The sequence below is a fragment of the Lathyrus oleraceus genome, chromosome 5 (genome assembly GCF_024323335.1).
Source record: "Lathyrus oleraceus cultivar Zhongwan6 chromosome 5, CAAS_Psat_ZW6_1.0, whole genome shotgun sequence".
Lineage (NCBI taxonomy): Eukaryota > Viridiplantae > Streptophyta > Magnoliopsida > Fabales > Fabaceae > Lathyrus > Lathyrus oleraceus.
In genome coordinates, this window is record NC_066583.1 from 10,347,692 (window position 1) to 10,365,675 (window position 17,984).

Genomic DNA, 17,984 nt, shown 5'->3' on the forward strand with positions numbered 1-17,984 from the left:
TCTTATAATATTGTAGGCATGTTTCTTGTTCTTTGAGGTATGCTTGTGCTATCTTGACCTTTGACATCTTCTTGTCGAACTTCTCTAACAGTTTGTCAAACATCTCTAACAACTTCACTAGTTGGTTCATCACACATGATTCTCACTGAATCCTTCTTGATGTTCTTAGTCCAATCTCATCCTTAAGCTCATCTACGATCACATCCCTGCTGATCACGACATGCTTGTTTAATGGGCTGAATAGTTTGTATCCACCTGTTGAATGATATCCCACTAGGATCATATAACTTTGAAATTCTGGTATCAGATATATGATGTCGAAGGTAATGTCACGACACTGATATCTGGTTATAAGCAATGGATAAACAAAAACAGAATGGTAAAGCAATTAACACAAGAATTGTTAACCCAGTTCGGTGCAACTCATCTACGTCTGGGGGCTACCAAGCCAGGAAGGAAATTCACTATAATAGAATTAGTTCAAAGACTATCCGTACACTTCACCAAGTTACAGTCTTTATCACCTAATCTCTACCCGTGCAATTTCTACCTAAGCACTCTTAGATATGAGAACCCACTCACTTCCCTTACAATCACACACCCGTGATTGAAAACAGTAATCCCTTGTGAAAAGAAAATACTTTTCAATTACAATATTCTTGATTTTACTTCACAGTTTCAATCAAGAAGACACACTCTTGATCTTGCTTCAAAGCTTTGATCAAGAAGACAAATCAGTCTAATTCAATCATCAATGGATGACTTGAATGACCTACAGACTCAAACCCTAGCTCTCTCTCTAAATTTCGCTCAGTCTTGGTTGTGTGTACAGTCAGGTTTTCTAAGTCCCTTTTTATAGAAACATTGGACACTTGAAAACCCTAAATATATTTTCCAATCAAATCTTTTCATATCAGCTGTAAAGATCTCCTTGGAAAATAAACAAATCTGGTTGATATCCCTGACAGAATGCGCCAGCTAGCCATATCTTCAATCAACCAATGATTGCCACCAATTGTGCAATCATAAAACACCAGACATTCATACTGAATGTTCTGTGTACAAGATGTCAAGACATCGGGTCTGACATCTGGAAAAATCCGGCATAATCCAGTTTCCTTTTATAGCAGGTACAACCATATCAGTTACCATGACAAAGAGTAACTGAAACAATCCTGCAGCATATGTCTTCCATATAAGCTCCAACAGGTACAACAAATATCAGAAGCCTTGTCAATGTATGTGGCATTCTGAAACAATCCTGCTTGCATATGATCTTCAACTCCAGCAGGTACATAGGATATCTCATATTAAGACATCACACATGACATCTTGTGAACACTCTTTGTTTTACCAAAATTGCTTCCAACTCTTAGAATCAACAAACTCCCCCTTTGGCAAATTTTGGCTAAAACATATATCTGTCCTTTTTGTTCACAAGGTAAACTATCAGCAGTTAAACCACATAATAGTAGTTTAATTTGCAGCAAAAGCAAAACAATTACTAGCTATGGCTACTAGTAATACACATATGCACAAGGGTACTTCTCCTCCCCCTAAATCTGTGCAACAATCAGAATTACTAGTTATGGATGCAACTAGTAAGACACACAAATGCACAATGCACCAGGGTACTACTTCTCCCCCTCAATCTGTGCATTCAAAACAGCTACTGATCTCCAGTACCTGTACCAGCCAGAATGTCATACTGACATCTGCTTTAACATCAACGCCTGTGCACCATATCAGACATCCTGTTTGGCATCTGTAAACAGACAACCATACTGTTGTAGCACATGTGCACTTCTTCCAATAATAGCTGTCCTCCAGTCCATCCACATACAACTTCCATAACAACACTTCTCCCCCTTTTTAGTCAAAATTGACCAAAGGTGACCAATGAGACAAAATAAATGTCTATTAGTCTAGCAGAGAAAGTTAGAACAGATGTTATAACATTTAAGCATGTTAAAACAGAATATTCAGGAAGTACACAACATCATTATACACAGCAGAAAGCTGAGATAATGAACAAATTCAAGGAACTCATTAAGAGCCCTAAATATTACATAACAGGCATCATGAGGACTGCCACAAAATACAAAAAAACATTCAAGACAACAACCTTTCAAATAGCACCAACTTCCACCTTCCAGCACCCCTCCAGGTCTTCAATACAGGCAGAAACCATTAATCAGAAGAAGAAGTATCTTCTTCACCTTCATCTTCATCTTCAAAATCTTTTGAGCTTTCAGAATAGGATTGGGATCTTGTATTTGATTCCTTTCCAGCCTTTTCTCTTTCTTCCCTTTCCAGGTTACAGATGAGAACTTCTAAAGCCTCTTTTCTAGCCTTTGCCACCTTTATCCCATTGTCCAATTCCTTGCAGGTCTCTTTCAGCTGGTCAATCAAGCTTCCTTTAGCTGTAGGCTCCCTTCTGGAAGATGTCATGACATCATTGACATGACTTCCCTCAAACAACTTATAATGAATGGACAGAGGGGTTTTTCTCCTGCTTGGGATGTCACTTGTGCTCAGAATCCCTGGTTGTTGGCTCAGGATAATGCCACAGATAAGGGAGGGAAAGGCAATGGGTAACTTTACAGCATTTGTAAAAGCATGTCTAATGGTTTGTTCAAATATGAACTTGCCAAAATCATAGTTCACCCTTGTTCCAATAGCATGAATGATCCTCCCAAGATTGATGGAGATAGTAGAGGCATGATTAGTAGGAATCCAATTAGCTGAGCCAATCTTGTGCAAGATGGCATATTTAACACTGAGCTTTCCAGCTGATAAGTGATTTCTACTAGGCCATTCCTTAACTTGGCCAACTGTGATAGCCCTACAGACCTCATTGTTTGTGGTTTCTAGATCTACTCCTCCATTCATTCCTCTCCCTAGGAACTTGTTGATGACACTTGGGGAGAATTTTACACATTTGCCTCTTATAAACCTTGCAAAACTCCCTGCTGTTCTTATCATGAATATCCTCAGGGATATTAACAATAAATTCTTTAACCAGCCCCTCATAGCATTGGGGTAGAGTTACCACAGTCTTCATGAGCCCAGCATTTTTGATCAGCTCAATTATCTCCTTTACCTCTACAGCTTCTTGACCAAGTTCTCTTTCAATGGCTACTCTTCTCTGAATGACATATTTCCACTTTGCTGCTCCATCTTCCAAATGGAAGGAGATATTGTCTATATGGACAGCAGTAGCCTTGCCAGGAGATTTTTGAACAGCCTGCCTTTTTGCAGGGGAGATGTCTGGGACATCGTCTTTAACATCCTCCTCAGAGTCAGAGTTGTCTCTTTCTTTTCTTTTCTTAACCTCAACCTTGCTCCAGGGTTTTGAGGGTCCTATTCCTGCAGCCGTTTTCACTCTAGCAGCTCTCATATTAGCCATACTTTTCCCTTTCTTAGCTCTCAGTTTCTCAGCTATGCTCGGTTTAACCAGATGAACCAAAGAATCATCCTCTCCTTCAGTGTTTTCTTCCTCTAGATCAATAATATCTTCTTGAGGCACATTTTGTTTCTTACTAGGTAGGGTTTTACCTAGAGAGCAAAGCCCTTCAGCTGCCACCTCTTTTTCTGATCTAGATGGATCATCATCTTTATCAGCATGGGTTTTACCCTCAGGAGAGGGTTCCCTTCTGGACAGAGGGGTAGAGACCCCTTCAACTATATGTCCTTCACTCAGTATTCTAGTAACCAGTCTCCTTATAGCGCGATCAGTGTAATACATGTCTTTAGGAAGAGAGGAGTTACCAGAGGTATTACCTTGCTTATCTCCAGCATTGGAGGAGGTACCTGTGGTGTCGCCCGATATCATGCACAGAGGAGTGACGTCCATTACATCTTCATCTACACACCCCATAGATGGAGTCTTCGCATGTTGGGAGGATTTGGAACCAGATGATGAAGGATGTTGAGACATGGTGTAGGACTTTTGAGGAAGGTTTCTTTGCCCTAGCTGAGCTTTTCTTAGAAGTTGAATGGAAATGGCAATTGCTGAGTTTAGGTAGCGTGTGCTGAGGGGATAGATACTATTTTCAAAGTTTGGAAATGATTTATGATTAATGTGGCTCTTTCTTTTAAAAGGGCAAACATTAATTTTATTTCTTTTATTTTTTTCTTTTAATTTCCAAATCCCTAATTTCCCTTCCTCATATTCAATTTTATCCACATTCCTTGCAAGCTTGTCTGCTAGTTCTAGTTCAACCTCTTGACTTCTGAATTTGTCTTCCACAAATTTCCTAATGGGGTGACCATAGCCAGAACAGTATTTTGTCCATATGTGTTGAATCTGATTTTTTGACCTGGCTTTAGCATTCAGGAAGTCATAATACAATGTTATGACATCATGTGTAACATTGTCTGCAAATAATAGGTTCATCCAACCTAGTTGAGCCCAACTTTATCATCTTCTATACCTTTTACAGGTGTCACCCAAATCTTCTCCATAATGTCCAGAGTCCTTTGTGGCTTAGTCCCAACAGTTCCATTCTCCCTGAGACTGGTCAAATGTCCCTCTATTTGGTCTACCTTCTCAGGTTTTTGAGCCATCATAACCTTTTATTCTCTGGACTTCTGGTGTGACATCTTGGTGTGACATTTTCCCCAGCCCTGTTTTTCATCACTCTTGAGGGGATCTATACTCACCCAATATTCTAAGGGACCATCCAATTGAGAGCTCCATATGTAGCAATTGTCTTTGGTCCTGATTCCTCTCATAATTACTTCACTCTTTATGTCAAGGATAAGACATTCAGTTTTGGTGAAGTTAACATTCAGACCTTGATCACACAGTTGGCTAATGCTTATGAGGTCAGCAGTTAGTCCTTTGACAAGTAGGACCTTGTCAAGTCTAGGTATTCCAAGGCAATCAAGTTTCCCTGTTCCCTTGATTTCACCTTTTGCTCCATCTCCAAAGGTTACATGACTTATAGTATGTTGGTGCAGATCAGTTAGCAAGTCTTGGTTCCCAGTCATGCGTCTGGAGCATCCACTGTCAAAGTACCATTCTTCTTTGGCTGAGATTCTGAGGGGACTTTGAGCTATCAGACTTGTGACCTTAGTCTTGGGGACCCATTGCTTTTTGATGATAGGCATGTGATGTTTGGGTCTGAGTTTATGGTGATCCTGATGATGAGCAGTCTTAGGATAGCCATACAGTTTATAGCAGAATGGCTTTAGATGACCAAATTTCCCACAGTAATGGCATCTCCATCTTTGGTGTTTTCCTTTCAACTGTTTTCTCCTTTGGTGTTGGACATATTATGTGACATCACAGGTTTTTGGATGCACCTAAATTTGGCTTGAGGTTTGACACCAGTGTTACTGCTTTTGGGTTTTGAGCTATTATACCCAATGCCAGATTTGTCTCCTGTTATTTGTCCACTTTGAAGAATCTTGTCCAAGGAGTCAGACCCATTGCTTAACATTCTTACATACTTGGTCATCTCTTCTAATTTAGAATTTTGAAACATGACTTCAGTCTTCAATTTTGAGATGATTTTTGCATGGTCTGCCTTCTCACTTTCCAGCTGTGCTATCTTCTGATTTTCAGCTTGAGGATTTTTGTCTAGCTTGGCATTCAGGGCCACTGCTTCTGTTTGTAACTTGGAGATGGTTTCCAAGTATTCTATCTTTTCGTTCTCAAGTTGAGTAATTTCCTTATTCTGGCTATCAACCTGTTTGCACAGCTCTACACTTTTGTGACACAACTTTCTGTAGGTAGATGCCAATTCTTCAAAGGTTACTTCATCATCACTTGACTCTTCATCAGACTCCCATCTTCCTGTCAAAGCAGTCACCAGATTTGCAGCCTCCTCTGTATCACTCTCATCTGACCAGGTGGCAGCAAGACTCATCTTCTGCTTCTTGAGGTAGGTACCACATTCTGTTCTAATGTGTCCATACCCATCACATTCATAGCACTTTACTTCTTTTCCTTCTTTGGGATTTTCTTCTGACTTAACTCTTCTTCCATTGCTGATGTCAGATGGGATGTTCTTGACATTTGCCTTGGATCTGGCATCCATTTTCTTTAACAATCTGTTAAACTGTCTCCCCATCATAGCAACTTCATTGGCCCACTCTTTATCCACATCTTGACTGTTTTCCTCTTCTGTGTTGGAAACAAAGGCAATGCTCTTGATTTTCTTTTCAGTTCCCTCAATCAATCCCATCTCAAATGTTTGGAGGGAGCCAATTAACTCATCTACCCTCATGTTGGAGATGTCTTGAGACTCTTCTATGGCAGTCACCTTCATTGCAAATCTCTTAGGGAGTGACCTAAGTATTTTTCTCACAAACTTTTCATCTGTCATCTTCTCTCCCAGGGCTCCTGAAGCATTAGCTATCTCAAGGATACTCATGTGGAATTCATGAATGTTTTCATCCTCTTTCATCCTTAAGTTTTCAAACTTGGAGGTGAGCAGCTGAAGTCTAGACATCTTTACCCTAGAGGTGCCTTCATGAGTGGTCTTGAGAATGTCCCAAGCATCTTTGGCCACTTCACAGTTATTTACCAGCCTGAAAATATTCTTGTCTACACCATTGAATATTGCATTCAAGGCTTTAGAGTTTCCAAGAGCAAGATCATCCTCCTCCTTGGACCATTGTTCTTCAGGCTTCTTCTCAGTAGTGGCTCCTCCTTCTTTAGTGACTTCAGGGTGCACCCATCCTATCAAGACAGCTTTCCAAGCCTTCTTATCAAGGGATTTTAAAAACGCTACCATTCTAGGTTTCCAATAGTCATAGTTAGAACCATCCAGGATTGGTGGCCTATGAACAGATCCTCCATCTCTTTCCATTGTACCAGAAAGTATTGCCCCTAGATCTCACCCAGAACCAGAGCAGGATGCCTGCTCTGATACCAATTGAAATTCTGGTATCAGATATATGATGTCGAAGGTAATGTCACGACACTGATATCTGGTTATAAGCAATGGATAAACAAAAACAGAATGGTAAAGCAATTAACACAAGAATTGTTAACCCAGTTCGGTGCAACTCACCTACATCTGGGGGCTACCAAGCCAGGAAGGAAATTCACTATAATAGAATTAGTTCAAAGACTATCCGTACACTTCACCAAGTTACAGTCTTTATCACCTAATCTCTACCCGTGCAATTTCTACCTAAGCACTCTTAGATATGAGAACCCACTCACTTCCCTTACAATCACACACCCTTGATTGAAAACAGTAATCCCTTGTGAAAAGAAAATACTTTTCAATTACAATATTCTTGATTTTACTTCACATTTTCAATCAAGAAGACACACTCTTGATCTTGCTTCAAAGCTTTGATCAAGAAGACAAATCAGTCTAATTCAATCATTAATGGATGACTTGAATGACCTACAGACACAAACCCTAGCTCTCTCTCTGCATTTCGCTCAGTCTTGGTTGTGTGTACAGTCAGGTTTTCTAAGTCCCTTTTTATAGAAACATTGGACACTTGAAAACCCTAAATATATTTTCCAATCAAATCTTTTCATATCAGCTGTAAAGATCTCCTTGGGGAATAAACAAATCTGGTTGATATCCCTGACAGAATGCGCCAGCTAGCCATATCTTCAATCAACCAATGATTGCCACCAATTGTGCAATCACAAAACACCAGACATTCATACTGAATGTTCTGTGTACAAGATGTCAAGACATCGGGTCTGACATCTGGAAAAATCCTGCATAATCCAGTTTCCTTTTATAGCAGGTACAACCATAACAGTTACCATGACAAAGAGTAACTGAAACAATCCTGCAGCATATGTCTTCCATATAAGCTCCAGCAGGTACAACAAATATCAGAAGCCTTGTCAATGTATGTGGCATTCTGAAACAATCCTGCTTGCATATGATCTTCAACTCCAGCAGGTACATAGGATATCTCATGTTAAGACATCACACATGACATCTTGTGAACACTCTTTGTTTTACCAAAATTGTTGCCAACTCTTAGAATCAACAAACTTGACTTATCATCCAACTTTCTTCTCAGCTGATATGGCATGTGTCTATGTGAAATTATATCCAAACACCTTTAAGTGACTTGAGTTAGGTTTGACACCAGACCAACATTCTTTTGGAGTGATACCTTCAAGCTTCTTTGTCGGACATCTGTTTATTATGTATGTTGTAGTCGAAACAACCTCACCCCATAGCTCATTTGGGAGATGCTTGCCTTTTAACACACTTCTCACCATATTCATAATGGTTATGTTCTTTATTTCAACAATACCATTTTGTTGAGGAGTGTATGGCGGCACCACCTTATGCACAATTCCTTCTTTTGTACATAGTGTGTCAAAATCTTTCGACACATACTCTCCACCTCCACCTGTCCTAAGAACCTTAATCTTGTGACCACTCTGTCTTTCGACCATTTCTTTGAACTTGGTGAAAACATCGATCACATCACTTTTCTTGATTAAGTAGGTCCACAACTTTATGTTGTAATCATCAATAAATGCAACAAAGTACTTGTTACTTCCAAGTAAGTCTACCTGGAGAGGACCATACACATCTTAGTAGATTATCTCGAGAGTGGCTTTCAACTTGCTTCTTGCATCCTTGTTGAAACAATTCTCATGTTTCTTCGCTTGAACACATTCTTCACATACTTCTTCTAGAATATGGATTTCTAGTAGGCCTGAAATCGTGTTCTTCCTCTTCAGATTACTAATGTCATTGAAATTCAAGTGATCAAGTTTGTAATGCCATAACCATTCATCTTTGCTAGCTACAGTCGCCAGGAACCTGTGTTCCAACAACCCAAGTTCAATTCTGAAGGATCTATTTCGAGATATAAGAACCTTCAAGATTAACTTGTTTCTCGAGTTAGTCACTTTTGTCATTCTATCTTTGATAATACATCATAATTCCTCTTGATCAGTTGACATATACTTAGCAGATCACTCTTCATGCAAGGTATGTACAACACATTAGAAATTACTGATCATTTACCATAGTTTCTCCTAGTCAGATCATCACCAATACCTTCAATAGATAGGGTATTGTCATTTGTAAATTTTACCTTGTTCTTCGACGAGGTAATAATGTTGATAAACCAATCTTTTCTTCCATTCATGTGCAATGAATAACCTGAGTCGAGATACCATTGATTTTTGAATCTTTCTTCTTCTTTTGTTGTGACAATTAGCATCATTTCGTGTTCTGCAGGTTTTGCACCGCTTTCTTGATCTTTCTTTCCTCCTTGACATTGACTTGCATAATCTCCATATTTTTTACAATTGTAGCACTGAATATGACTTTTATCAGGTTTTCTTCCATCACCTCTTCCTCTACCTACACAACCACCTCTCTGATTGTTTTGGTTAGAAGATTTGTCTAATTTGATGAACTCCCTTATGATGGTTTCCTCTACTACTCGAATTGTTGTAACTTCCTTTTCCCTTGTTACCATTCTATCTTCCTTTGTCTTTCTTAGTCGACTGAGCTTGTATAGCCACATCACTCTTCGACTTGCTTGTAGTTCACTCATCAATTCTTTATTCGTTAAATTCAAGAGTCCCTTGAAGCTCTTCTTTTGTCATACTTGACAAATCATTTGATTCTTCTATGGCTACTACCACATGATCAAACTTTGGAGCCAATGACCTCAATATCTTTGACACTACAAATTTTGATGTCAACACTTTTCCACGTGTTTTGATTTTATTGTGTCTTGTTACTTTGGTGAAGAAATCAGTCACGTTTTCATTGTCTTCCATATGAAATAATTCATACATTCATTTGTGAGTTTGTAACCTCACCTCCTTCACTTTCTCAGCGCCTCCAAATGATTTCTCCAGGATGTCACATACTTCCTTTTTTGAATCTACATCACCAACTTTCTCAAAGTTGTCTGGATCAACACATTGATGGATTAAAAAGAGAGTCTTGTAATCTTTCTTCTTCAAATATTTGTGTGTAGCTTTTTGTTCATCCGTAACATTCTCTCCAATTGGTGTTACTCCATTCTTCACAAGATCCCAAAGATATTGATAACAGAAAACAACATTCATCTGCTTACACCAATTTTCATAGTTCTTACCATTCAAGATTGGAAGATTCACCAGAAAGTGCTCGTTCAAATGATTCATGACTCAATACGTCCCAAAGATCACACAGTCAGTGCTCTAGATATCAGATGTAGAAAAACTCAAATCTTGAAGTTAACCGAATCAGTCTTGATTAACAAGAATCAATCTTTCTGATTGATCACGCCTCTTGTTCTTCATCATTTACTCAAGTGAAACGACTACTCCTTGGTTGTAAGATGATTCTACCCTACATAGAGAATCAAAAAATAAAACAATGCAATTGAAAAGAGAGAAAATAAACTCTTGAGAAAGAAGAAGAATGAATATTATTGTGCAAACTGCACTCTAAGTGTTTGCTACAATATGTGTTAATCACAACTGTGATTTTAGAAACTACATAATGGTTTCTTTTTCAAATGAAATAGAACTCCACTCTATTTATAGATGAGATTACTTTCACTCTAAATAATCACAAAATAACCAACTCAATTAAAACTAAGCTAAGTTAATCCATTTCGACTTTGTCGACTCCTTCGACAACTACATGCTTCGACAGAGTATATTTGACTTTCTGTCAAATATAACAAATACAAACATTGTTCGACACAAACACCTTTCGACTTCGACACAAAGAATTACATATTTAACAAGATATTAGATTTATAAAAAATCTAATTCGATAAATTTATTGTTTAAAAAAATCGATAAAAATACAAATCAGAAGTTTTGAATAGACTACCTAATTTTTCAATTTTACTAAAAATACAGGATTTTTTTTCCAAACTTTTTGATAAAATTTTAACAAGGATAATTATAAAAATAAAAAATGTGTCCAGCCCAAAAGGCATATATATCAGAATAACTAAAAGAAATATGCTTAAGAAAAGAAAAAGAGAATCTCGAAACACACGTGAATTTATTTCAATCAATGTATATACAGTCCAATAATACAAAACACATATGAAGGTTATTCATACGTATTAATATATAGTTTTAATATCATAATATACTTTCACACACACAGACACATATTGGCCAATTATTGATATCAATAACATACAAACCATGGCCAGAGACACTCCACTCCCATCACGAAATTAGGCTTTCAGCTCTTACACTTCTTAACGTACGGAATACAATATTTAGTAGGATTAAGTAGACACAACTTATGCAATTTCAAACATATCCCAATCCTTGGGAGCCCATACCCAAATCCTGGGTTGTCTGTGGTTGTTACATGATACTTGTTACTACGAGCTTCATCTCTCTTCATTTGATTCCCACTTCTTGCACCCTCGACAGCACTATAGCCATTCAGAATTAATGCCATACAAATGACAAGTAGAACAAGTGAAGCAGTGGTTTTTGCCATTGTAAACAGATACTTCTTATCGAGATTTTGTTTTGCATGGCTTCGTTTCACTCCAAATTATATAGCACTCTTGATTTTCTTAAATGACAAAATTAATCAGTTAATGTGGCTTTGCGTGAGAAAAAATATTTTGACCAAATTAAGGTAGTTAAACCGTGTGGGAAGTATGCATGGTGTTAAATATGAGGGTTAATTAATTGACAAGTTGATTGGTATTGAAGGGATAAATAGAAATTAATTAGTTCATTGATAGGAAAACTTGCTAACAGACTTAGTGAAATATAGGGTGATGAGTTGAGCTATTGATTATGCATTTGTATATTTTCACTTTCACGTGGTTGTTGATTCTCTTTCAGGCCTTTTATAGATACTCACTACCACATTTTATACTAAAAGTTGAAATTGTAACTGAGCCTAAACTAAAACTAAGGTATATATTTTATATTTTGATATTTTAATATGAAGGGATTATAATGGATTAAAATAAAATATAATAGAACTGTTCTTGTAAGTGATCTGATTTATTATGACATTAACGTTTATAAGCTCAAGGACCTAAGAGGTAGGTATCTCTGTAACTGTAAAGCATGTCTCATTTAGTAGTCACCTATCAATGTTGGGCATGAGTCTCTAAATACAAGAGATTGGGGTGAATTGTGTTGGATTAAAAAATCCATTTTCAATATAAAAATCTTTTACAAAAATAAAGTTTAAAACTCTTTTGTAAAACAAATAATGTATAAGAAGTGGAAATAACAAATTGAAAGATAGGAATTTAAGAAATAAGAGAAAATACCATAACTATAAAGGTTCGGTCTTAATGAAGTGACAAAGCCACTCCCCGAGAATTGCTCTTGAAAGATTTCAATATCTTGAGAGCTTTTAACATAAAATTCCCCTAAACCTCCATTTATAAGTATTGGAGTTTTTCAATGGCTAACTTCTTAACCAACAATGACTAGAGTTTTAAGTATGAAGACATCTATAACCAACTGAGAGTTTTTAGCGCAGGCTAAATTCACGAACCAAAAAAGAGCTTTTAACAGATGGATAAGACCACAAACCTATTGATGATAGTCCTTCATTGCATATAATTAGAAGAATCGGTGAAAAATGGGCGAAAGATATGTCAAAATGAAGAAGAAAGACCCAAGAATGAGTGAAAAATAACCAAGTACGGAAGAATGGGACTTAGTGAAAGTTCTAGTGAAAAGGGGTGAATTTTGAGCAACTATAATCACGCGTGCCATCGTGCTCCATTGCATGCGTGATAGAGTTGAAAAGGTTACATCGTGTGCGCGATTGCGTGCCATCGTGCGCCATTGCGTGCGCCATTTAGGTTATTTTATGAAATCAAGAGAGGATTCTCAAGAGGTTTAAGTGTGTGAGTGAATTTCCTTTGTAAAATTGATAGTTCTTCTTATACCTTTACAAACATTGATCACTCGACACAAGCAGACAAACATTCACACTTTCTTTTTTTCACAACTCTGGAGCATATGGTTGCATTATCTTTTATGTTAGCACGTAACTAATGAGTCTTTAAAAAATCTTCATTATAACTTATGTCATCTAACAAATCGCATGATCATAGATCTTTACAGACTTCATTGAACGCCTCATGACATAAAGTGTTTTCTTCGTATATAGGCCAAATTAACTTGATCTCAAAGCATAACAATGTGTATGATCACGGCTTTTATCAAAACAACTTGATTAGCCTAACTTGATCAATCACAACTTTTATACTCAAGCACATCCACTTGAACACTACATCAGATGACCTCAAGGATTCATCTTGATCAACATATCTTGATAAATACATTTTGAGCTTCAATCACTTAACATTATCTCTTTGTTAACATACCAAGCATCATCACTTGGTTAACACATCAAGGATCGTCAAGTCAAAGTCTGGGTACCAAAGGTGAAAACTGTAACAACCCGTATAATATATATCTAGAATAATATCATACAAGTGTCATTATTTGGTATTGACACAATCATAAGTGCCCATTGGCATCATTATATACACATGTTCAAACTAAAAACATGAATGACACGTGTCATATAATAAAGCCTAAAAATAAAATCTAAGAACTATGTACAATATCTTCATTGTACACAACTCCACAACAGAAGATCACGATAATCATCGTCCCTTGAAACAACAGTAGATAGTTTCCCTTGAATTCAACCTACAAGGAATACCTGAAAAATAATAATAATAATGGGATGAGATAGTAATCTCAGTGACTTCTCCTATCATATGGATCCACTCGGCTCTACAGGGTTCCTACTCGATTCTAACTCAAGTTTTCACCTTCTGTTACTTGTGCATCACTCGCACCTTGTAACTAGGACTTGAGTAACTAAGGGATAGTCGCAATGTATGTAAACATGTCACTTGAGTGCATCCACTCAACAAATCACTATTCAGATTCATGAAACATCAATCCCCGAACGGACTTACGTCTAAGCCAGGTCCGGTTCATGCATGCTCATATGATTCGACTTTCGCGGTGGATATCGGGTCTTCTATGAGTTCCAAACTCATTTCAAGCAACCGTCACCCGTATGGGACTCTAACCCACTTAGGGTATCTTTCATCGTATGGGACTCTAACCCACTTAGGTGTCCATCTTTCCCCCATGTCCGCCGTGGTTGGGGATCAAACCCAATTGAGGCATGAATCATTGATGCCACATCCCCACTTACCGATTTACCTAAGCTTTCGAAGTGGTATGTGCACTATCAAAAATAATTCCGAATACGTGATTAATTCACAATAACAAATAGGAATTTTTGAGCAACGCTCCTCACAAAAATAGGGCTTTTGGAACAAAAGTTCCTCACCAAATATATCAAACAAATTCTCATGGCATCATAACATGATCCATTCTCATACATAAATCACACATGTTCCATACAAAGCATATTGATTCATTTACCAAGTGAATACTTGTCCACGATACACACCTAGGTACCGTTGCATCCAAGCATCACCGTATACTCATTTCCATAACCTAGATTATCTTTCTAAGTTATTAATCAAGTTATACTCCTAAGGTTTCCTCACTAATCATCATATGTTTTTTAACCATTCATGCACACACACAATAACAATACTTAGTATATATCATAATATGATTCATAATATTCATAAGGTATACACAAAGTAATTATAACATGGTACAATAAACGTAGTCAAGTTATTACACTCAACTAATTCATCAATTTATCCTAATCAAGATTTAGGTTAACATTTATTCATTGCATAAGTATTCAACAATAAAATCCTTGGCCTAGTGGTAAGGCTTGTACCATACGAAGGAGGTCCCGGGTTTGACCCCCATTGGTGACATATTTTAATTTATCAAGGAATTAATTCATGTCAATTGATTGATTAAAAGAAACAATCGATCAATCGATTGATTCCCAAGGCCAATCGATTGGTTGCTAATAAATTTCACTTCTTCAAAAGCAGAAAGTTCAAACAATCGATTGCAACCCAAGATCCCATTCTTCAATTTTCTTCACAAATTCATCTTCTAAACACTCCCTTTTCCAATTTCAACCACCCTAATCTATACCAAAATATACCCCATCATGAATCCATGCTAAAACACATAACAATCATATAACATAACATAACATCAAGAACATCATGAAGCAACATCAACATGTTATTATCAATAACCACAGTATCATAACAACCTAATTCCCTTCATGAGATTCTTCCCCTCCCCAAGGCTAAATCTATCTAACAACTCACCTTGGTTTGATGATGAAGGTGATGAAATAGAGATGAAGTTGGTGATGATGATGATGAAGATGAGATGATATGTAACTTCCTTCATAAGTTATTCTTCTTCTTCCCATTCTTTCTCTTCCTCTTTCTATTTCCTTTCTTTCTGATAACTCTCTACCTCTTCTACCTACTCTTTCTTTCTATCTTTCATTCCTATCCACTTTTTCTTTCTTTTTAATCCCCACCACACAATATACCTATATAATATATATAATATCAAGTAGTAATGAAAATATCTCAATTGATATTTTAACTTCCAGTACCAATTGACCAATTATTAATGTTATAAAAAATGTCCTCTCTTGTACTTATTAATATTGGTCTATCTCTTTTATTAATAATTAATCTCTTCAGAGTTCACTGGTTACTCTATTGTCACAACTGATAACACTTAGAGCACGTATGAGCTCAAATTGTTACAACTGATAATAGATAGAGTACATAGTAAATCAATTGGTCTCGATTGACAACTAATTGAGCATTTAAGGGAATATGGGATATTACAAAAACCTTGTATGTTTTGCAGGAATACTTTGTAGCTTTTATAAAGCCTTAACGCTTATTAAATGAAGCTCTGCAAAGCGAAAAGTATAATCTCAAGTATACAACTTTTTTTAAGAGAGAGAGAGAGAGAGAGAGAGAGAGAGAGAGAGAGAGAATACATGTCATGGTGTGTTATAGGGTTTACGTATGGCATGTGGTTAAAACTGTCCTCATCCAACCTGACATGTGTTGTAGGGAGTCGTACGATCATATTTGATAGTAGCTAATGCATGAACCAATGGGATCAGGTACCCGAATTGTTGAAGAGGTTCCACCTATTATCTTGTCTTTCTTAATGACTCTATGGATTGGGCCATTGAAATTGGGTATTCTTCTTTGGGCCTTGGGCTGGCTTGAAATAATTGCCCACCCCAAAGTTCTTGTTGTCACTAAAAGCACATAATATCATTTGGTATGATTTTATGTGCTTTAGTATCAATTTATATTTTTATGTTTTACAATTATATTATTATTTCATTGCGTATTTATAATTTGTATGTCATCTCAGTTCATCTGTGTGATTACATTATTCTTTCCATTTGATTGTAATCGCTTCAGCTACTAAATTTTACCATTGTGAACCATATAAATTTCATGATTATATTAATTTGATCCTTGTTAGTAATTCATTTTTGAGGTTATGAAAATTCACAAGTTAGAATATTTGAATTTAGGTATTAAGGTATTTGATTCGAATCATGTGTTATATTTGATCGAATCACTCACCTATTAAAAATTGGAGAACCATTATAGATCAAATGATTCGGATAAAAAGTTGAACATGATTTGAATCATAACCTGATTTAATTCAAATAAAGTGAAAATAATGATTCTAATCATTAGCTTTTAAAAAATCCCTTTTTGGGGCTCTCTAGATTGATTCAAATCACAACTCCTTCTCTATTCGAATCAAGCCTTAAAAAGTCCAAATTTCCACCACTTATTTAAATGATTTTTTTATTATGGTGAAAGTAACAACTGTGGGAAACCTCTGGTGATCCATAGAGACAAAAATTATGATTTTTCTCTTCTTTTCTAAGTGTGTTCATTTTCACGCCACATTTCTATCTTCTTCTCCAAACACCAACCTTTTTGATATTGAACCCATGTCAATTCTTTATCTTTTTTGTTGCATCTTGTTTTGTGCAATTTGGTTGTAGTTATTTGGTGAGTTTAAGAATGACCAGATCAATCTTGTTGATAATTGATCAAGCTCTTGATAAAAATAAATAACCAAGACCCACTCACCTAGAAATTTGATTGAACCTTGTGTGTGTGCTCATCATTCATCAAAACTGAATTACTTGACTAACAACTCATAATGTCAGTGGTTGTTGAGATTATTTGGCATTGTTCACCATATTCATCCTTAGTCTTTTTTATTTGATTATGGACCATCCTCTAAATATTGAGTGTAAGGGAGACTATTGATACATTAGGGTATCTAATGTTTTTTAGTGTAGCTGGTTTTTTTATTGTAACAGTGGAAAGTATCATTTCTTGAGTGCAGTTTGGCATTGAGATGTTATCTATCAAGATGAGTGTTTCCATCATACTCCAAGGAATACTTTAGGAAGATGAAGTATCAAAGGTACGTAAGGCATAGTAGGAAGTTTTCCTTCTTTTGTGGCGTCAGAGAAAGATTGCTTGCAGACAAAGTGGGAGTTGTCCAATATACGCTCAGTTAATAGAAATCGCTTAGACAAGAAATCGATGGGATGAGGGGGATCGCCACACACAAATACATGGAGCAGGTTATTATGGATAAAAAGGTTATTGGATCAAGATCACGAGGGATCTTGTATTTTGTTAGAAATTTAGTGTATGCATAATCAGAAGGAACTATCGTGTGATGGTTCTTTGTAATTAAAACATTGTAAACATTTTATTATACTGGAAGATTGTGATTATGTTCTGATGGCATCATCCATTGAAAAGTGTGTAAAACCCCAATTTTGACCCTCAGATCCCTCATGGTATCTCCTCATTTGCATTGACTTTGGGATCACACCTTGGCATCCTCCTTAACCCTCATTCATTGGGTTTGTATTAGGAGAGATCACCAAGCACATTTGATTGTATTATACTTTGTTTTTCTTTTTTTACTAACCAAAATACCAAAAATATGTCTATATATGTCTTTGTGTCTTTTGTAGGTAGTGTGTGTGTGTCCACCTATGCCCTATCAAGCTCATAACTAG

General features: G+C 36.6%; 1 protein-coding gene across 1 annotated transcript; it reads right to left on the reverse strand.

Moving 5' to 3' along the window:
* Positions 1–2,854: 2,854 nt before the first annotated feature.
* On the reverse strand, positions 2,855–3,940 carry LOC127078437 (uncharacterized). The gene has a single exon (XM_051018893.1). It carries the CDS (start codon positions 3,938–3,940, stop codon positions 2,855–2,857), a length of 1,086 nt encoding a protein of 361 aa, XP_050874850.1.
* Between the last annotated feature and the right edge of the window lie 14,044 nt (positions 3,941–17,984).

Excerpts from the sequence above, each read along its gene's own strand:
- LOC127078437 (XM_051018893.1), bottom strand. The coding sequence starts at position 3,940 with ATGTCTCAACATCCTTCATCATCTGGTTCCAAATCCTCCCAACATGCG.